At 53.4% G+C, this 22,135-nt stretch overlaps 1 protein-coding gene across 1 annotated transcript; it reads left to right on the forward strand.

Annotated features, from left to right (window-relative positions):
- Nucleotides 1-5,244: 5,244 nt before the first annotated feature.
- LOC129333044 (testis-specific serine/threonine-protein kinase 5-like) lies at nucleotides 5,245-21,800 on the forward strand. The gene is made up of 8 exons (XM_054984355.1): nucleotides 5,245-5,448; nucleotides 12,506-12,613; nucleotides 15,351-15,553; nucleotides 16,294-16,349; nucleotides 16,912-17,044; nucleotides 17,279-17,394; nucleotides 20,202-20,384; nucleotides 21,352-21,800. The coding sequence occupies exons 1-8, from the start codon at nucleotides 5,245-5,247 to the stop codon at nucleotides 21,798-21,800; spliced, it is 1,452 nt and encodes a 483-aa protein (XP_054840330.1).
- Nucleotides 21,801-22,135: the final 335 nt, after the last annotated feature.

Here is a 22,135-nt window from a genome sequence, read left to right on the forward strand (position 1 = left end):
AGAGTCTATTCCTTCACAGGCTGAGAGTCTATTCCTTCACAGGCTGAGAGTCTATTCCTTCACAGGCTGAGAGTCTATGCCTTCACAGGCTGAGAGTCTATTCCTTCACAGGCTGAGAGTCTATTCCTTCACAGGCTGAGAGTCTATTCCTTCACAGGCTGAGAGTCTATTCCTTCACAGGCTGTGAGTCTATTCCTTCACAGGCTGAGAGTCTATTCCTTCACAGGCTGTGAGTCTATTCCTTCACAGGCTGAGAGTCTATTCCTTCACAGGCTGAGAGTCTATGCCTTCACAGGCTGAGAGTCTATGCCTTCACAGGCTGAGAGTCTATTCCTTCACAGGCTGAGAGTCTATTCCTTCACAGGCTGAGAGTCTATTCCTTCACAGGCTGAGAGTCTATTCCTTCACAGGCTGTGAGTCTATTCCTTCACAGGCTGAGAGTCTATTCCTTCACAGGCTGTGAGTCTATTCCTTCACAGGCTGTGAGTCTATTCCTTCACAGGCTGAGAGTCTATGCCTTCACAGGCTGAGAGTCTATTCCTTCACAGGCTGAGAGTCTATTCCTTCACAGGCTGAGAGTCTATGCCTTCACAGGCTGTGAGTCTATTCCTTCACAGGCTGAGAGTCTATTCCTTCACAGGCTGAGAGTCTATTCCTTCACAGGCTGAGAGTCTATTCCTTCACAGGCTGTGAGTCTATTCCTTCACAGGCTGAGAGTCTATTCCTTCACAGGCTGTGAGTCTATTCCTTCACAGGCTGAGAGTCTATTCCTTCACAGGCTGAGAGTCTATTCCTTCACAGGCTGAGAGTCTATTCCTTCACAGGCTGTGAGTCTATTCCTTCACAGGCTGAGAGTCTATTCCTTCACAGGCTGAGAGTCTATTCCTTCACAGGCTGAGAGTCTATTCCTTCACAGGCTGAGAGTCTATGCCTTCACAGGCTGAGAGTCTATTCCTTCACAGGCTGAGAGTCTATTCCTTCACAGGCTGAGAGTCTATGCCTTCACAGGCTGTGAGTCTATTCCTTCACAGGCTGTGAGTCTATTCCTTCACAGGCTGAGAGTCTATTCCTTCACAGGCTGTGAGTCTATTCCTTCACAGGCTGAGAGTCTATTCCTTCACAGGCTGAGAGTCTATTCCTTCACAGGCTGTGAGTCTATTCCTTCACAGGCTGAGAGTCTATTCCTTCACAGGCTGAGAGTCTATTCCTTCACAGGCTGAGAGTCTATGCCTTCACAGGCTGAGAGTCTATGCCTTCACAGGCTGAGAGTCTATGCCTTCACAGGCTGAGAGTCTATGCCTTCACAGGCTGTGAGTCTATGCCTTCACAGGCTGAGAGTCTATTCCTTCACAGGCTGAGAGTCTATTCCTTCACAGGCTGAGAGTCTATTCCTTCACAGGCTGAGAGTCTATTCCTTCACAGGCTGAGAGTCTATGCCTTCACAGGCTGAGAGTCTATTCCTTCACAGGCTGAGAGTCTATTCCTTCACAGGCTGAGAGTCTATTCCTTCACAGGCTGAGAGTCTATTCCTTCACAGGCTGTGAGTCTATTCCTTCACAGGCTGAGAGTCTATTCCTTCACAGGCTGAGAGTCTATTCCTTCACAGGCTGAGAGTCTATTCCTTCACAGGCTGAGAGTCTATGCCTTCACAGGCTGAGAGTCTATGCCTTCACAGGCTGAGAGTCTATGCCTTCACAGGCTGTGAGTCTATGCCTTCACAGGCTGAGAGTCTATTCCTTCACAGGCTGAGAGTCTATTCCTTCACAGGCTGAGAGTCTATTCCTTCACAGGCTGAGAGTCTATTCCTTCACAGGCTGAGAGTCTATGCCTTCACAGGCTGAGAGTCTATTCCTTCACAGGCTGTGAGTCTATTCCTTCACAGGCTGAGAGTCTATGCCTTCACAGGCTGAGAGTCTATGCCTTCACAGGCTGAGAGTCTATGCCTTCACAGGCTGTGAGTCTATGCCTTCACAGGCTGAGAGTCTATTCCTTCACAGGCTGAGAGTCTATTCCTTCACAGGCTGAGAGTCTATTCCTTCACAGGCTGAGAGTCTATGCCTTCACAGGCTGAGAGTCTATTCCTTCACAGGCTGTGAGTCTATTCCTTCACAGGCTGAGAGTCTATTCCTTCACAGGCTGAGAGTCTATTCCTTCACAGGCTGAGAGTCTATTCCTTCACAGGCTGAGAGTCTATTCCTTCACAGGCTGAGAGTCTATGCCTTCACAGGCTGAGAGTCTATGCCTTCACAGGCTGAGAGTCTATGCCTTCACAGGCTGTGAGTCTATGCCTTCACAGGCTGAGAGTCTATTCCTTCACAGGCTGAGAGTCTATTCCTTCACAGGCTGAGAGTCTATTCCTTCACAGGCTGAGAGTCTATTCCTTCACAGGCTGAGAGTCTATGCCTTCACAGGCTGAGAGTCTATTCCTTCACAGGCTGTGAGTCTATTCCTTCACAGGCTGAGAGTCTATTCCTTCACAGGCTGAGAGTCTATTCCTTCACAGGCTGAGAGTCTATTCCTTCACAGGCTGAGAGTCTATTCCTTCACAGGCTGAGAGTCTATGCCTTCACAGGCTGAGAGTCTATGCCTTCACAGGCTGAGAGTCTATGCCTTCACAGGCTGAGAGTCTATGCCTTCACAGGCTGTGAGTCTATGCCTTCACAGGCTGAGAGTCTATTCCTTCACAGGCTGAGAGTCTATTCCTTCACAGGCTGAGAGTCTATTCCTTCACAGGCTGAGAGTCTATTCCTTCACAGGCTGAGAGTCTATTCCTTCACAGGCTGTGAGTCTATGCCTTCACAGGCTGTGAGTCTATTCCTTCACAGGCTGAGAGTCTATGCCTTCACAGGCTGAGAGTCTATTCCTTCACAGGCTGTGAGTCTATTCCTTCACAGGCTGTGAGTCTATTCCTTCACAGGCTGTGAGTCTATTCCTTCACAGGCTGTGAGTCTATTCCTTCACAGGCTGTGAGTCTATTCCTTCACAGGCTGAGAGTCTATTCCTTCACAGGCTGAGAGTCTATTCCTTCACAGGCTGTGAGTCTATTCCTTCACAGGCTGTGAGTCTATTCCTTCACAGGCTGAGAGTCTATGCCTTCACAGCCACGTTCTGAGTTTTCCCTGTTTGGCAGTTCAGTTCATACTGCTCACTTGGAATCCATTCGGATGCTGAGCCCACTGTCGCAGCATCCCCTTCAGTCCAGGAACCCACCGTATCATTGTGTTGACATTCATTTTTCTTGCTCTGCTGGGAGTGGCACAGCAAATCCACTGGAGGGCAGAGAAAGACCAACAGGCCAGTGTCCCCCTTCAGGCCAGCTTCTTAGAAAGGCCGTAACGGGAAAGACATCTTTTAAAAACAAAGCTCCCCAAACGATTTCCAACAGATACGGGATTGCAGGGCCGTGAGATGATTCATTCTGTCTTTGGGTCCACGGTGTCGGCCAAAGCTGCAGCACAACTCGGAACCAGCAAGCACATCTCCCCCCCCCAACCCATGAACTACCAGCCCAAACCCAAAACATGCAACGATTTGCGCCAACCTCCAGGTAAGACAGAGCGCCCCCTCAGCTGCTGGTATCAGCATCAGAAGGAGATGGAGAACATGACGCAGGTTCCTGTTGATGTGCCCTGCCAAATTTTACCTTCCCTAGATTCGACCGATCAGTAAATCCCACTTGTAATGGCAGTCCCTGCTAAAATCTATTATCTGCACTGGCTGAGTTCTTCCTAACGGAGACCTGCTAATCCCACAGCCCAGGAAAGAGAGGTGCAACCTGCTTTGCTGGGAACTTGGGCACAGGACCAAGAGGAGAGAGAGAGGAGAGAGACTGGGGTATTTTTAATCCCAGAGCTAACTCACCTATGCCAGGGGCATTTTGCCCTACCTACCTGCCACCCCCATCCAATGTTGCTGATCAGCTCATCCTTTTCCTCTGGGAACTTGACTTACAGTCCTGCCTCTCTCAGCACACTGCAGGAGGAAGAGAGAAAGGAGGAAGATATACTGCACCACAAGTGGGGGACCCACTCTGAGAATGCCCGGCTGCTGCTCACAAGAGCCGGGTAAAGAAGCCCCCCCCGTGCCCCCTGCTGGAGCAAGCTGGAAATGAACTGCCCTTGGATACTGGAGGCGGGAGATCCTTTGCCACCCACCCAAGGGGCAACACCTGTTCTCAAGGCCCAAGGTTGTCACCATCTCTAGGATGAGGATGGAATCACTGAAGTTGATGAAACTGAGCACCTGCGGGACAGTGTGGCCGCCTGCTAGGACCCTCCTCTGGTTCGCGCTACAAATGTGCTCTCTGCAGCGACACCTCTCTTCCTCCTCTCTCTCTGCTGCTCATTACTCCAGCCTCGCCTGCCTTGCTAGTCTCCTTCCACCACTGTCCAAACAGAACGTAAGATCCGGTGGGCAGGGGCCTCTCTCCTTTGCAGAGGCAATTCGCCTGCGTAAGAGGAGCTCTCCAGGCTGCAGACAGGGATAACTGGTGTACATTAAGCAATCTCCCTGCTGCACCGTGGGGTCCTTAGTTTCTGGCGGAGTCACACCTGGAGTGCTGGGTCGGGATGTGGAGAGGCAAGTTCAAACCCATAATCAAGCCATACACTGATCCGGGGTGTGTGTGTGTGTGTGTGTGTATCTTGGACAGCTACAAACTATCCCACCTCACTGAGGCACTGTGAGAGTACACGGTTGCTTCGAAACTGATTTGATGGGGATAAAGTAATTCCGCCAAACCTCACCATCTCTGTGCTACCCAAAGGCCCCCTTACCCACCTGGCTCCTATGATGAGTCGCCTGGGAAGTAATTCTGTACGTTGTACAACTCTTATCAGCCTCGTGTGTCAGGCTGCGGTGCTGCCGCTCCAGGGCTGCATCTGCCCCCCCCTCCTCAAGGCCAGAGGTTCTAAAACTGGTTGTTAAGCTTTGGTTCTAGAACGTTGCCTCTGGAATGCCCGTTCCGTCCCTCGTCACTGTGGAAACTCTCCATCTGAACAGCAACAAGGAACCTCTGGCCGCGCCATTCCCTCCCTCTCTTTGGCCAGTGGCAGCCAAACCAAAAGATGAGAAAGGCATTGTGCTAAGAGCTCACAGCTTAAAGCGCCCCCTTCCTTCCGGAGCTGATGTGTTTACCTGGACCCTGGTTCTGCCGGCACTCCCCCCACCCCTGGTGCGGATACTGCTCCTTTGCCCATCCTAGCAGGGCTCTTCTGCTGCCCGCTCGTTCGCACCGTTTACGCCATGAAGAGCTTTTCCAAGCGCGAGGCTGACAGGCGGATGTTCCTGGAACAGGTACGGGAGAGCAAGGAGAATGGCTACCTCCTCTCTTCCAAGAAGATCGGCGCAGGGGCCTTCTCCAAAGTCTACCTGGGTTATGCCACCCAAGAAAAAATGATGCAGAACTACAAGCTGGCCTCAGACCTCAGGAGCAAGCGGCACTCCATGGTGAGTGCTAACAGCGTATTCACCCGGGCTGGTGGGGAAGGGGCTGGCAGCAGGGTGCCAGGCTGTGGGTGACAGGGTATGGCAGACAGACCCCTGGACCATTGCAGCAAGACACAGGTTCTTGGTCAAATGGTTTTATTCAGAAATTGGATCATTTCCATATATATGTCCATAGGACTACTCAGAAGCAAGGTAAGCATCTGAGCAGCGAGAGTAAAAGTTGACAGGAATGACATCATGTGAGAGAGACTTATCTTTTAATATTCAAGCCTGCTTCTTTCCCCCCACTCCCAATCATAAACAAAGTTTTGGCGCTCGCCTTGTGTGAGAACGTTCCACATATTTGTAATATCAAAATGAGTCACTAAAAAGCAAGACATAGCAAAGGCTGAGAGGGAGCACAAGGCCAAAAGCCCTGGAAGCTGTTACAGTCCATCAGATAAACACCTGTGGAAGCCTGTAAGAGAAATAGTTATGACGCTGGTAAAATGACAGTGAGTTACAGCAGGATACGGTGGTTCAGCACAGGAGGATCGTTCACATTGGCATGGATGGGGCCCAGACATGACACAGGGCAGAGCCCCGGGGATGGGTTGTGTCCGGCAAAAGGGTCTGCCTATGGATTGCTGGCTCCTAAATGTAGCAGGAAGGCACGCAAGCCGTGTTTGGGAATTAGCCTGTATTGAGGCATGCTTGTCAAAGTAATACAAGTGATAGCCGAGCATCTCGTACAACCCATTCCGTCAATCTGGGCTCGCCCTGAATTTGCTCCAGAGGGCAAAAGGAACACACGCAGCCCACCCCTCAAAAATCAGGCAAGGGCAAACCCCGGCCATCTCAGGCCAAAGGGCATCCTTCACAACAGCAGCGGCTCCTTCTCCCTCACTGCAACCCCCAGAATTGCTCTCCATCCCATCGCACAAGAGAGGGGCTCCCTTTGCTTTGACTGCTGTGGGCTTTGTATAGATTTCTCTGACCTGAACTAGTTGCTTGTTGAGATCTGAATGCTTAACATGTCAATATGCAAATTGCCTTTTGTTTTGCAGGGTTGTAACCTTTTTTTAAAAATAACTAAAATAACTACATAAATCCCATCATGGAGTCTCCCTGACCTTGAACCAACCACGACCTCATTTTTCACCAGCCTGACTCACTGTTTGCCCTTCTGTGGAGATCTTCTTTAACACAGCATAGCGCTCACTCTATCTTCTCTACAACAGTCCGGGGATGCTCCCTTTCTCCAACCTTTCAATTTCTTTTCTGTCTTCCCCAGAGATCTGGACAATGTTATAGTTATATATTAGATGATATTTTATACCTGGGTAAAGACATTACACAAATGCTAAGAGGTAGTAAGCAGTTAAGCAGTGGGTCCCCGAGGTTCAAGTAATCTAATATTAGTGATTTTATTGGTGCAGTATAGAAGTTTTGTAACCTCCCAAAGTAAATCTGTACCTTGTAACTATACTGATTTTTTTAAAAGTATCATACATGAGGGCTTGAACAGGGGATGGAGATCAGGGTCCAAACCCGCCCTACCGTACTCCCTGCTCCACAGTTTGCAAGCCAGGAGAAAGAGGTGGCTTGATTTCTGCTGCTCTGCAGATGGCCGAAGGGTGTGCTGCACCACTCAGTCTAGCAGCTCAGGGGAGCTGAAGGACCACTGGAGTCCCTTCTGGCCTTCTCTGCCTGTGATTTGGCTCTTCAGTCTGAGGAACTCATTACTTAAAGCAAGTGGAGTTGCTGTGGATCACCTGGCTGCTGAATCACCAGCTGGCCTCCTGGCAGCCAGTTGCCATGCAAAATGAGGAGCTGCAGCGAGAGGGACCAGGGCAGATCACACTTGTGCATTAGCAGCCCTCCAAGTGCTGCCTGTCTCCTTGCAACTGCCGAGTTTGGATTCACGCTGCCAGTGTGTCTTTTGTCTGGCGAATTGTGCTCTCTTGGTAGAGCAAACTCCTGCTGTTGGCGCATCATCTACATGCAAAACTGCATTCTATCCTTCCCCTCCTCCAGTGTTCTCATTAATTTAGGGCCGATCTAAATGTGAAGCAAAAGAACTCACCCACAGGTAGCTGCTTTGCACAGGTATCAGCCCAGTTTCAGTGAGATGGTGTGAAGGCCAGGTCTCCAGCAAAGCCCTTGAGCTTCATCAGTGTGGTGTTTAAATCAGGCCTAAGGGAGCCTTTGAGGAGGTGAAATAGTAAAGAGCCCAGTAGCATCTTTCAGACTAACCAACTTTAGTGTAGCATAAGCTTTCGAAATGTTGCACCTGATGAAGAGAGCTGTGGCTCTCGAAAGCTTATGCTATGATAAAGTTGGTTATTCTTAAAGATGCTACTGGACTCTACTATTTTGCAACTACAGACCAACACGGCCGACTCCTCTGGATCTTTGAGGAGGTGGACCTTCAAGGGAACTCTTCACACTGGGTGAATTTGAAATCTTTATGAATAATTACGCTGTTGAACCATGGGAGGGGATGGCCAGAGCTGCCTGTCTCCCCAGGCCCCCTTCCATTGTTTACCGCACTTCCAGGACAGACAGAAGCTGTCCTTGAAAACTGGGCCATGCCAGGCTCAGCCTTTATGAGCTGCCTGGGTGAGGGAAGGGGGGAACTCTCCACGGTGCTGAAACCAAAGGGCTGCTCTATCCCCCACCCCCCACAAAGGGCCCAACCAAACGCCGCCTTCATCCCTGTTGGAGCCCATGCAGCTGTACATCCATTTTGTATTCCTTAAAAAACTGAGCCTGCTTAAGCAAATTCCAGCAAAGGCTAAGCCGCGTGCCTGCGTGGGCTGTAAGGCATTCTCTGTGTTCTGACCTTTCCACGTGTTCTTGCTCCGCTCAGGGAGAGGATAACGGAGCCTGTTACCCACAGAGCCTCCTCTACTTGGCTTAAGTTACTGTGCTCAATGGTTGTTGTGGGTTTTCCGGGCTGTATTGCCGTGGTCTTGGCATTGTAGTTCCTGACGTTTCACCAGCAGCTGTGGCTGGCATCTTCAGAGGTGTAGCACCAAAAGACAGAGATCTCTCAGTGTGAGAGATGTCTTTTGGTGCTACACCTCTGAAGATGCCAGCCACAGCTGCTGGCGAAACGTCAGGAACTACAATGCCAAGACCACGGCAATACAGCCCGGAAAACCCACAACAACCATCGTTCTCCGGCCGTGAAAGCCTTCGACATTACTGTGCTCAAGTTAACCAGCGTAAATGCCGTGGGCTGAAGGGACTGCTCCTCCTGCGGAGCCACGAAGGGAGGACCAGACTCCCGGCCAGAGTCCCTGAGGCTCCCGCAGAGGGCTGCGCTTGAGGGTTGTGTGTAACCGCCCACAGACAGCCGTGAGTGAAATGGCCTTTTGGGGCTGAGGAGCCTTTCCTAAAGACGGACAGGCAAGTCGTGGCCGGGCACCACGAGGCTATGAGCAGGGAAGCAGGGACCGCAGGCGATAGGGTTTCATTCATCTTTTGAAAAAACAATGACACTTTGGGACGTATTTCTGCAACCGAAAAAGGGCCCCATTCACCAGGACCCAAATCATGCCTCACTCAGCAGTAGGCTAAATTACACAAATTCAAACCCGGCCAAAGCATTCGTGGAGAATGGCACTCCGTTTGGGGCTACAAAAGCCCGCCGTTTGTCTCTGAAGGTTTTCTCTGTCTGCATAAGGACAGGAAATGGGAGGGGAGGGCATGGCCCTCAAGCACCCCCCTCCTGCTGGTGGCCTCCAAGCACTTTGTACTTAAGGCTTGCTTATGCACATGCTTCTGGCTAGCAGAGGACACGCTGAGGGTCATCTGCTTGGCAGAAATGGGACACCTTCAGAGGGAGGTGAGATTCCAGAAAAGGACTGGAAGAGAAGGAATGACCAAGGGGGGCGAGGGACGGGGATTGCCTCTTTGCACCTGACTTCTGTATCCCTTTCTCTGTCTGTTGCTATGCTGAGAGTACCTGGGCGGACCTTTTCCTTGTAGTAAGTGCTTTACTGTTCTGCATGCTGGGGGGCAAGGCAGCATGGCGTAGCCCCTAAGGAGGACTCTGCAGAGGAAGGCACGGGCAACCCACCGCTGCCTCTCACTTGCCTTGAAAGCCCCCTGATGGGGTCACCATTAAGTCGATTATGACTTGATGGTGTGCGTGCACACACATGCACACACGCATGTTCTAAATGCTGGTCATCATTCTCCGTACCACATGAGCCTCCACCATTTGCACACAGCAGTCAAAACGGGCACCAAGTGTAGTAAGCTGTTCCCATGGTAGTGGGAGACACGGGCGCTCGGAGGAACCTTTGAACAGCAGCACAACAGGGAAGCCAGGAGCGCTGGTCCGCTTGGTGGACAAGTCCTGAATAGACCAGCTGGTGGCAGCACACTAAAGGGGATGATAGAGAGGAAAACCCTCTGAGGGTCCAGCAGGCCAGGGGAGTGGGGGGGGGCGTCTCTGGGCACAGTCTCAGGGTAGCTGCTGGTGCACAGGCATGCCGGAGGGCTGAAATGGAGCAGGGTGCGCAGGAGCATTCTGCCACTGCTTTCAATTCCCACAGTTATATAGGTCACCTAATTCAGCATTTCTTGGCCCAGAATTTAGATTTCCTCAGTGTGGTATAGCAGTCAAATAATTCAGCTGCAATGCAGCACTTGGCTAGTTTAAATCGCAGGACTGCCATGAGCTCCGCAGGGGTCCCTGGGTCAGCCACTCCCCTCAGTCCCAGCTCCATTGCAGGAATCGCAACACTGACTTGGTTCACCACACTGGGTGTGGCACTGATCTGTCCAGAAGGGCGCTAAACAAATGAACCGTTGTTGTTGTTGCTAAATCTTAATTGCTGTTTTCATTCATAGCTCACGCAGTCTTGTCCTCACCCGCCATGACTTCCCAGTGTAGTACATAACAATGGTGAGAGAAAGTAGAAACTATTGGTAGCACCAGGTAAAACAGCAGGATTTGAGTCCAGTGGCACTTTTGAAATCAACATGTTCAGGGTACGAGCTTATGTCAGAGCTCCCTTCTCTAGCTACCTGAAGAAGGGAACTTTGACTCTCAAAAGCTTGTACCCGGAATACCTTGTTGGTCTCTAAGGTGCCCATCTTCCTTGCTTGCTTTCTCACTCGACTCCTCCGACCGGTAAGTCATGAGTAGTGTTCTCTGTGGTGCCACAGGATTCAAATCCTGCTATAGAAACTATTGGGAAGTTGCTTTCCTGCTGGTGGAATGAAGTTTTCTGGGGGCTTGCAGAATTGTGAAAACAGGTACGCTGTGCTCTGGAGGAAGCACTCACCGCTTCGTGGGAAACAGTCATGATTTTATGCTTATCCCCAGGTTGTGTCATTTGCAAGGTACTAAATTGCTCTAGGTCTGTAAGAAATCCAGTCCCAGCTGCTTTTCCCCCTGTTGTATCAACTAACTCTGAAAGGTAGTTGTGAATTTCCTGCATTGTGCAGGGGGTTGGACTAGATGACCCTGGAGTTCCCTTCCAGCCCTATGATTTTGTGTTCATGCTTCTTCACACCAACCCTGCAATGTAGATCCAATTACAGTTAATTTTAGTGGCAATCCTGGGCGCATGGCAAGGCTTCACATCTCCTAAGCAAGAGAGCCAGGGCCCAAGAGGAGAGTCCACCGTGAGTGCTTACTGCCCCATCAACTGAGCAGAACCCAGAATGAAATGAATGTGTTGTGCTACCATCAAATCCTCCTCCTGGGGCACCATAAAGCATGCCAGTGGTCACCATAACACCCCGTCTTCCCCCCTCCTTCCCTTTGAAATATTTTCCCCAGGGAGCATCGCAGAGCTCTTGAAAGGGTGGGCAGGGGGGCACACAGCATACCTTTGCTCCTTTCCCTGACCATTTATGCCTCAGACCGCGGGAGACACTTGGGAAAGGGGCTATTCATGCCCCAAGTGCAGAGGTAGAGATGGGGCCACATTCACTCGTAGTCTAGGGTCCATCTGGCCAACTGGCACAATGCCAGCTCCCCTCCAGCACAAGACAGAGACCCAGGCTCCAGCTGTTACACCTAAAGCTTTGTTGGCTTTGTTGAGATGACTCTCTATGGAGGACCAGAAAAGAAACTGCTGCTCAGCCATCTCTTGCAGCCTGGCCTGAAATCACAACGATCAGGCACACACCAAAGTCGACAGAGGTTTGCTCTGCAGAGGTAGCGACCACCATATTCACACCCACAGAACACACAGAAAGGATACCATCTCCTGCTTGCCTGAGTCCTCCTGGAGTCAGGATTTTTGGTTTCCTAGAAAGCGAGAGTCCGCTACACGGCACCATCCCGAGATGACTGTGTGGGCAACTTGTCACCATTTGATTGTAAGGGGGTGGGGTGGGGGGTTATGGGCAGCAAACTGCTGCAACTTCTCCAAGTCACTGTTTGGGCCCCTGAGAAAAAGTAGGGGATTTCCCAAAGCCTGCCTCCGCCCTGCCTCCTCCTCTTCATGTGGACCAGCTGGAGAGAACCAGCTGCCACCTGGAGAGGTCCACCTTTCAGTCCAGCCATCTGGAAATCAGCTCAGCAGAATTCTTAGGCAGCCGCCTGGCTGCTTGCCCGCCTTGTCAGTGGGGGGCTCTCCACAGCAGGCACTATTCACCCACCATTTCCTTGGGAGAAGAGGCAGATTTCCCAACAGGGGACTTGAAGGTGCAAATGGGGACCGCTGCCTGAATGCTGTACCAGGTGCCTTCCCATTTTTCCATTTGTTCCTTCTCAGTTTCTCTAAGAAAGAGGTGCACTGTAACGCTTGGGGGCACATACGCACCCCACACAGCAAAGACTGACCCACAGACAAAAACTGGGGCGCGTGCGCACATGCACACACATGCCCTGTTCTCTCTGCTGTCACCTCCTTGACCCCCCCTTCCAGCTTTTGCTGCAGTGGTTTTGAACATCTGTGATTCCAGGCTCAAGGGTGGTACAACCCCCAGTATTAGACTCCACAAGAGGAAGTCAGTGCCTAGGGGACAAGTGGCAGGGGGGAGGCTGGGAAGGAGCCACGCGTGGGCTCTCCTACTCCTTCACACTCACTCCCCGCTTCATTCGCAGGTTGCTATAAAGATCATCTCAACGGCAGACGCACCTGTAGAATATACCAAAAAGTTCCTCCCAAGAGAAATCTACTCCCTCAACGTTACCTACAAGCACTTAAATGTTGTGAGTCTCTTTTCTGCTCTTTTTTGGGGGTAGCCAGTCTAGGGTACCAGTCTGAGTTGCACTAGGATCCAGCAGGCCTGAGTTCAAAACCACACACCATTATAAAAAGGTGGTGGTGAGGATAAAATGGAGGGAGAATTGTACGTGCTGCCTTGAAGTCCTTGGAAGAAGGACACGATTCACAGAAGAACGCACATTTTATTTTCTTTATATGCCTTTCCCAGTGAGATTTAAGGTGGATTGCACAGCGAAACTGCAACATAAATCCATGGCACGAGACATCGAATAAGCAAAGTGGTAGTACTAGAATTACAGCAATCTGAAACGAAGCACAGACTACTAGGCACACTCCATTAAGCAATGCAACAGGGTCCTGTAAGCAGAAAAGAAGGCAGTGAGATCAAGCAAGTCCGGTCAGCAAGTACATCCGATATACAGAGATCTAGTTCAGCCATGCTGTGTAGGAAGCCACGCGTTTCGATCCCCCCCTCCACCTCCAGGAGTGAATGGGAAGCTGAGCTCTGCAGGCACCTAAGGGGGCAGCAAGGCCCCCCCACACACACAGCCTGCTTTAGTACAAGAGGCCAGGCTGAAGGGCTGGGGCCTCAAGTGGAAACCGGGGGCAAGGCTATGCCCGTTGGTGATGCCAGCCAGCCCCACAGAATGGCTCAGGTAGACAGTTCAGGGCTTTCTGAAAGACGGTCATCTGCAGTAGTCTGACCTGATTCCACAAAAAAGGAAAAATCAAGACTAACTTTTATCCCTGTGGAGGGAGTGGGCTCTCGTGCCCAAACCAACAAACTCAAAAGAGTGGCTGAAATTTCCTCTTCAGTGAGCTGCACAATAGTTAGTTATTGATCGGCAGTGACTCCTCCGAGAGATTCACAAGATCCGATGGCAGCACTGAACGCAGAAAAAAAGCTGCCCCTCCCCCCAGCAAAACTGAACATGCTGAGTTTGCAGCACGCCCTGCTCAAGGGCCAGAGAATGGCGCCCGAGAACACCGAGTGCCAGGTGCAAAACGAGAAAGGGAGTCTGCTCCAGAAACAAGCCCCTCTTGTGCGCCTTTTCCACCTGGCAGACCCTCTTAATCTGGGACATACACTTCAGATTCGTGTACCTGCAAAAGGCATAAGACATAATAATAATAACAACAACATTTGATTTATATACCACCCTTCAGGACAACTTAATGCCCACTCAGAGCGGTTTACAAAGTATGTCATTATTATCCCCACAACAAAACACCTTGTGAGGTGGGTGGAGCTGAGAGAGCTCTGAGAGAGCTGTGACTGACCCAAGGGCACCCAGCTAGCTTCAAACGGAGGAGTGGGGAATCAAACCCGGCTCTCCAGATTAGAGTCCCGCGCTCTTAACCACTACACCAAACTGGCTCTCTGCAGCATTTTGACTTAAAGAACACTTTTTCTTAATAAATAGCATTATGTCCATTGCTTCTCTGGTGAGGGATTCAGGGCGAGTCACCTCTTCACATGAGCAAAGGTCTATTAACCATTCCGGGGCCCAACAGCCCCGATGAGCTAAGGAGGGAGTAGGATCCCAGCTCCATCGTCGCCCTTGGGTCAGCTGGCAGAAGAGGCAGGCGGATCTGTCCCCGTTTCCCTTCCTTGTACTCCAAACTCTCTAGGGCAAGAGCAAGCGGGAGCGAAAGCACGCAAACTCCCTAACCCAGTAAATATAAGAAGTCACTAACCTCTGTTCCAAGGGACTTCCAGCAGAAGGTGATATCCACACACATCCTGTGTGAAATACTTTTGAACTCACTCGTATAACAGGAACCGTACCATAGCACCGCACGTGGAACCTAGAGAGCCACACCTGCAATTCCCATCGACCAGAAGGGCCACACCATTGCTGTGTGCCTTGCACACACCACACCACCTTAAAGATGCAAAAACGAAATGCCAGCCTTTTAATTACCAGGGTTCTTCTGAGCATGTGAGGGGGTCTTTCTCCACCTCTGGGAGTTTTGTTTCCTGGGTCAGCATTCCCCAGTGGTATGACTCACCCTACCCCTCATTCATATTGCATATTATATACAGAACTCCTGAATCAGCACAGCCTTGACACAATCATCGTGGACGAATTACTTTGCATTGAACTTTTTGAAAAAAATCTTGGGTCACTCTATTAATGATGCAACTATTCTAATTTCTAAAGAAACAGCCCCCTTTCCTTGTACATGGCATGAGTGTCGTGAGGAACGGTGCTCAGAAGAGCCACAGGGGGCTCCTGAGCCACTGACCCATCCCCCTGCCATGTCCCGTGACCCCTGCCCAGATGGGGGCCTCATGCGAGCAGATTATACACGCGCAGGCTGAAGACCGCAGATTCAGGCCAGCAATAGCTGGTCACTCGGAACTTTTCACACGCGCGGCCTCATTCTGAGCCTTTAGGCAAGTGGCACTGAGTTCTCCTACTCGGGACCTGCCCCCAAAGCATGCATGTGGCGCAGTGGATTTTGAATGGGCCAGGCAAGCCATTTTTCTTACCCACCCCTGCCCTCAGGACGTGCTGCATGAACCTGACTGGCCCTCTCCAGCACAGACAGGGACACAAAGCCAGAGACGCCGAGGGCCCGGCTGCCTGCAATCTGTGGGGCTGCCTGAATGTGGGGGGGGGAGCAGGGCTGCTCCTCAAGGCCAGGAGACTGGGCCGGGGCCGGGGGAGAGCGGGCTCTGTGGGCACCGCTCAGGAAGCTTTGGGTCCTTTGCAGGTTCAGCTCTACGAAATGTACCGGAACAGCAAGCGCACTTACCTCGTCCTGGAGCTAGCCTCCCGGGGAGACCTCCTGGAGCACATCAACGCCACCTCCGACAGGAGGGAGTACCCTGGGCTGGAGGAAGAGGAGGCACGAAGGCTCTTCCGCCAGATCGTCAGTGCTGTTGCACACTGCCACAACGTTGGCATCGTCCACAGGTGAGGGGGAAAGGGGGGCCAGTGCTAGGCTGAGGGACGCCTGCAGGGTACCCGGTCCGTGCTCCGATGCCCTCTCTGAAGGCCAGGTACAGGGGGGCCAGCCAGGAGGGGGCCAGCTGGCCTTGGGGCAGAACCAGCCTCCGCCTCTGCCCTGCCAAGGACTCTCCGTGGCTGCCAGAACCCACAGGAAGGGTTTTTCTCTTTCATTCCCTGGCCTGCTACGCCTCTGACCTTGCAGGATAGAGACCGGCTCCTTGTGTCTGACCAAGGGAGCTCTGCCTCTCGAAAGCTCCTGCCTGGGAGATCTAGTTGGGCCTTTTAGGAGCCCCTGCACCCCGATCTGGCTCTTGCTCCTTTCAGTCTTTTGACACTTGCATCCATGCTGGCAACTGCCACATATCAGAAGGATTCCGAGTATTGCTGAAGCACAAACAGGCGGAGACGTCTAAGGGGTGACCCAACACAGTGCAGACGTATCATTCCCTTAATGGTGCTCTTCGGTCCCTGGCAGCTTAGAAAATGTGCCCTGCCTGCCTAGCCCACTCTGCTCCAGCATGCCCGGCTCCCTGCACACCTCAAACATGACCGTCAAAATAAACCACGGTTCAGCAGAAGCTAATCCATGCAAGCATGCAGAAAGTGGGCTGCATGGGGCAGGCGGCGCTTGCATCCCTGAGAGCGAGAGAGTGTAGCTTGCCCTTAAATGCTGTTCAGGCTCATTTGCCATTTGTTTCCCCCAGAGACTTGAAATGTGAGAACATTTTGCTGGATGAACGTGGCTTCATTAAACTAACAGGTAAGTTTTCCTCCACGGACGGGGAGGGAGCTGGTACGCATCACCGCTTTACATTAAGCGGAGGGCAGGTTAAGAGCCTGCCAAATTTGCATGCCGCTTCCAGAAGCCCCTGCAAGCAGCACCCCCACCCCAACAAAGTTGTTTTGAATTGCTAATCTCAAAACACACTTTGTGCTCTCCGTGTAAGCAGGGGTGGCTTGGGATATTAAAGCGGCCCTGGAGCCACTCAGGGCAGCCCAGAGCCATCTCTTCCCCACCAGTTTATCCTCATGACAACCACCCAGAGAGGTAGGTTCAGTGGAGAGGGTGTGATGGGCCCAAGGTCACCCAGAGAGCTTCATGGAAACACGGGGATTAGAACCCAGATCCTACTCCAACCGCTCCTCCGCGCTGTCTCCGCTGCCAGTCTTCATCATCCAATGGCTCCCATCCCCCAAATACTGGTATTTTCAGAACTACTCTGACCCAGACTAAGCATTCTGAAGGTCCACCCCATCGGCCGTACTGGCAAGAAGATCCAAGCCGCATCCCCTCGGCCCAGCTGACTGACCCTTCCTTGCAGATTTTGGGTTTGCCAATCGCTATTCCCTGAAGAATTCCCTCATGAGCACATTCTGTGGCTCCGTGGCCTACACTGCCCCTGAAATCCTCATGAGCAAGAAGTACAACGGGGAGCTGGCTGACCTGTGGAGCCTGTGAGTGTGGGGCATGCCGGGAGCCCAGCCCGGGGGGGGGGCAACTGGGCTGCAGGCTCTTCTCTGAGCTGACCAGCAAGCGCCTTCCTCCAGGGACCCTTCTTGGCAGCCGAGCAGCTCACTGGCGACCCCGGGATCCATTCCCAGAGGAGGCAGCTGTAGCGGCAGCAGTCTCTCTCAGAGGGAGCCCTCAGGAGCTCCGTCTGCGATCTGATCCTTTGCTCTCCTGTACAGTGGGGTGATCCTCTATGCCATGGTGACAGGGAAGCTCCCCTTCAAGGAGCGCCAGCCACACAAGATGATCCATGTGATCAAGCAGGGACTGGCCTTCCGGCAGCCGATCTCACCAGGTACGGTAACCGATGCAGGCGGGGAGGGGGGGCTCTTCTCCCTCCTGGGCCAGGCCACGGGTCAGATGGGCCTGCTCAGGGAGAAAGGAGGGCATGGGCCAGGCCAAGAGACTAGCAGCACGACGGCGATACCAGCTCTCTGCCCCACACTTGCTCAGGATAAAAGGTTTCATACAACGGGTATCAATAAAGGAGGCCACACTAACCCGCAGCAACATTTCAAAGAGCAGCACACAGCCGCTGCCAGTGAGAAGCGAGGAAGTCAAAGGAGTGGGTGGGAGTCAACAGGTATCCACCGGAGGCCAGACCAAAACAGGAGAGCCTTTGCCTGGTGCCTCAGACATCAAGGAGAGGCCAGCAGGTGGACGTCTTTAGCGGGGATGGCGGTGGTGGAGTCCCCAAATAGGGTGCAGCCACAGGGGGAAAACCCTCTCTGACAGTGCCTCCCCCGACTGCCAAAGGGAAGGGCACCCCAATGCCAGGCCTCTGGTGGTAGTCCAGGTGGTAGTCCAGGTGTCTTTTCTCACTGTGACACTGAGAGATCTCTGTCTTTTGGTGCTACACCTCTGAAGATGCCAGCCACAGCTGCTGGAGAAACGTCAGGAACTACAATGCCAAGACCACGGCTATACAGCCCGGAAAACCCACAACCACCATCGTTCTCCGGCCGTGAAAGCCTTCGACAATACATCGATACTCCAATACAGTTTTTCAGTACAAAAATATTTACCTAAACTATGTTATTACCACACTACAGTCAAAGTGGTGTGCGGTGAATTACATGCACGTGAGATTTATTTCACTGGCTCCTGGAAAGTTGTTAGTTTGGTGGACTATAAACCGGCCCAAGGAAGTGGATGTTACACGAAACAAGCCGATTTTGCCAGCCGCTTGTAGGGCGGGGGGACCCTTGTGTGGTCCTTGTTACATCTTTTTTGTTCCACTTGCAAGAAACAAAAGAAATAATTCAATTATCAATAAGAGACAACATCAGCTAGGAACACGCGTCCATACTTACCTGCTCTTCGTCTCCACGAGGGAAGTAGGGAGAAGGACGGCATTTCCCTGCAGTTTGGTTTCCTTTTTCGCTTGAAAGAGAATCACTTTGAACTTAGAGGAGTGTCTCCCGTGTTATGGACAAAAAAGAATTCACAACATTTTCGGTCCAGAGATTTTGATAGGACTACGCTGGGAGACCTGTGGAAGTATCACGGTCTGTTGTTCATTGAACTGTTTGTGTGTATATATATATTTATAGTATTATAGGTGACTGAAGACTAATTGTTGTTAAAGCATAGTTTAGATAGATATTTTTGTACTGAAAAACTGTATTGGAGTATGCTTACTATATGAATTATTTCAGTCTTTAAATTTATTTTCACTGTGGGTAACATTCCCCCCCCCCAGGAAGTTATATAGGTGATATAGTAGGTTACTAATCCTTGGGAACGCCTCTGTTGTGGTTAAATCCCAACACACTGGCATGCTGACTGAAGTCAGCAAAAGCTGCGCTGAGCGAGGGATGGCCCGGTCTGCACTGGAATGCAACTCCAACCCCAAACTGCAGACCTTGATGTTTAAGAGCAGCTCAGCCTCATGCTGTGTCCATTGAAAGGGAGCAAAGAGGATTCCCCCTCCAGGTCCCGGGTGGTGGCAGCGTGCCCTGGGGCCATTGCTTCCGCTGCTTCCGCAAAACAGAGTGGCACTTTGCAGAGGGCAAAGGGCAGGGCTTGCTGGGACTTCTCCCTCCCTCGGCCCCCTTGTTGGGACCAACAGAGGAGGAGCAAAGGATCAGCAGAGAGCCTCAGGACCAGGCACCAGATGGGCTCTAGTGGAAATCACACCAAAAGGCTGCAGGCATTTCACGGAGGAGCTGACTCAGCACAGCCCACCACGGGCAGCAGTGCCCCAGTGCATAGCTTCAACACACACCGTGTATTTATTCCACACTCCACAGCCTCCAACACAGCGCAAAGGGCTCTGCACCGTGTGGCCAAAGAAGCACACGCCGCGCCAGACCCCTTGGCTGTTCCAGACAATTCTGGGGCACAACCCTTTAATTGCAAACACAATGAAGGCAGGTCAGGACATCTGAAAGACTAAGAGGGAAACTACACGAGACGCCTGGGCATGTGTCGGGTGCTGCAAAGTTCTCTGGGTAATGTAGTCTTACAAAGAACAGCTGCGCCATGTGATTCTTTGTTGGGCTTTTCGTGAGAGAATCTGCGATGTGATTCTCCACCGAGGAGAAAAGGAGTGGGGAGGATTCTTTCTTGCAAAAAGCCGCCCTGGATTTCCTGCCTCCTGTTACGTCCACCACCATCGTCCCCTGAGCTCCCAGAGGAAAGCCTGAGCAGAGCTTTTTGCAAGAGACAGGAAGATAATCTCCCCCACCGCTCTTCCCCTGGTAGAGAGCTGCATGGAGCGGCTGTCCTTTGTAAGACTACACTACCCAGGGAACCTTGCGGGACCCGACACGCATCTTGTGTAGTTTGGCTCTAACAGACTGATTGAAACACAAACTGGGCACAGCTGCCCGTGACTCACCTAAGTCATTGCAATGGGGCCCTAAGACAAAGCCCTGGGAACCTGCAGCATATCGACCACACCCTAAGAATGCGGCCACCCTAAGCCACTGCTTGAGTTGCTTGCCCAAACAGATGAGCTCTGGCCTGGGAGGAGGGGCCACTTTGGTTCCAGACAGAGCAAAGGACGGGATGAGGAGCCCTGTTCTGGTAGGCAGGCGATGCCCGGGAAGGAGAGCTGAGCAACGGCCTTTTCTCATCAGCTCTCGCTTGACCTTCCAGAATGTCAGAACCTCATCGAGGGCTTGCTCCAGCTGAAGCCAGCAGCCCGCCTGGGGCTGCAGCAAGTTGCCACGCACCGCTGGATGCTGCCCGCCACATCTGCCATCTTCCACCGGGTGATGAGCTCCATCGGGGCCCATCCAGAGTGCAGCACAAACCAAGAAAAGCCACCAGCGGCACAAGGTATCGGAAGACGCGCCCCACAGAGAAGCCCAAGTCTCCTGCCAGGAGAGAGTGCCCAAGGGAAGCAGACAAGCTCAGCTGTATTCACACATGCAGAGCCAGCCCCGGCGTAGACCTCTCAGCATTCCTGATCTCTCCTTAGCAAGGGACACCGGAGGTTGGGCACATGAGAGAGAGATTGCCAAGGGGCCTGGAGGAGGCCCAGCTAGCTGTGGAGGAATGGGAGTAGGACCACCTCCACCCACCCCACTGGAGCCAGCTTGCTCTTTTCTGGGGAGGGGGGGCTGCTATGGTGCGCTTACTCTCTCTTCTCCGCAGTCAGCTTGCTCCCCCTCCCCCCAGCAGTTGAGAGCCCCGGGGGGGGGGGGCTGCAGAGAAGCTGGGACTGGAGGATGAACAGGGAAAGAGGCCTGCAGCTCAGGGAGGCTCACAGCTTACCCGCCCCCTCCAGTCCCTCTGGACGTGGGAACCACAAGCCCTACTGCCCACTTTCCTGGCACACAGGATGGGTGCCCCACTGAGGAAGAGCCACAGACAGCCTGCCAGAAGGCCACAAGTGGCTCCCAAGGCACTGAGCACCACAGAACTAGACATGGCGGCTGAGTCTACCCACCCCATTCCTATCATGCTCTCCTTCCAAGGAGCGCAGGTCGGTATACCACGGTTTCCCTCCTGGCACTTTAGCTTCACAACAGCCCTGCGAGGCAGATTAAGCCAAGGAGGAGTTGCTGCCCCAAGGCTTAGCCCGGCTCTAAGGCCAGCCCCCCAGAACAGAGCCTGACCCCTGGCCTTTGCTCCACACTAGGGCACTCCATCTTCCAATGCAAGCAGAGCCTCCCCACGGGCCACGGCCCCGGGTCGAGGAAGAGGCAGATTGCCAACTCTGGGCCGGGAGATTCCGGGGGCGGGGAGAGCAGGAGCCGCGGGGAGGGCCCGCCAGTAACGCGCCGCTGTCTCCGTCCCGCAGCTGAGCCCGGCGGCTCCGCCCCGCACCTGCCCGGCCTGGAGGCCGCCGCCGCCGCCGCCAAGAGCTCGGAGGGGCCGCCCAAGGAGCCCGGCAAGGCGCTGCCCGCGCCCCGCGCCTCCTCGGCCACCGGCGCCTTCCCCGCGCGGCCCAAGGGCGAGAAGCGGAGCGGCGAGGGCGCGCCCGGCCACTGCCTGCTGCAGCTGCCGTCGCCGCGCAAGACCGAGCGGCCGCCGCGCCTGGCGCTCTACCGGCCCAGCCTCTTCACCGGCCTGCAGCCCTTCCACCACCTGCCCAACTTCCGCAAGCCCGGCTCGGCCCTCTCGGCCAGCGCCTACGTGGCCGGCAAGCGGCTGGCCGACAAGCCCCCCGGGGCGCGGGCGGCGCTGGGCGGGCCCGCCGGCCTCTCCAAGCAGGTGCACTCGCTCTACGCCCTCACGCCCTGCCCCTGAGCCGCCGCCGCCGCCCCGACCTGGACCGCCCCGGCCCCGGCCGTGCAGGGCGTGCGCCCCGGCCGCTGCGCGCCCCTCTCCCTGCAGCGCGGAGCGCCGAGACCTCCGGCTCGGCGCGGCCGCCTGGCGCCGCCTCTGTGCACCTTGAATATTACTCGCAGCGCTTCGCTGTCCCCACTCAGTGCGCCCCGTGGAGCTTCTTCGTCGCGCCGCGCGGCGCCCGGCCCGAGCGCGCTGGCGCAGGCCCGCAGCCCCCTCGCAAGGAAGGCGCCGCCGCCGCGGGCTCCCTAGCCAGGCACTTCAGCCGGGGAGGCAGGCAGGCCGGCCGTGGGCCG

Source organism: Eublepharis macularius, chromosome 7 (assembly GCF_028583425.1).
Source record: "Eublepharis macularius isolate TG4126 chromosome 7, MPM_Emac_v1.0, whole genome shotgun sequence".
In the NCBI taxonomy this organism is placed as follows: Eukaryota; Metazoa; Chordata; class Lepidosauria; order Squamata; family Eublepharidae; genus Eublepharis; species Eublepharis macularius.

Coding starts and splice junctions, on each gene's coding strand:
- LOC129333044 (XM_054984355.1), top strand. CDS start 5,245: ATGAAGAGCTTTTCCAAGCGCGAGGCTGACAGGCGGATGTTCCTGGAA. Junction 17,395..20,201: donor CCGGCAGCCGATCTCACCAG/GTACGGTAACCG, acceptor TTGACCTTCCAG/AATGTCAGAACCTCATCGAG. Junction 20,385..21,351: donor AAAGCCACCAGCGGCACAAG/GTATCGGAAGAC, acceptor TCCGTCCCGCAG/CTGAGCCCGGCGGCTCCGCC.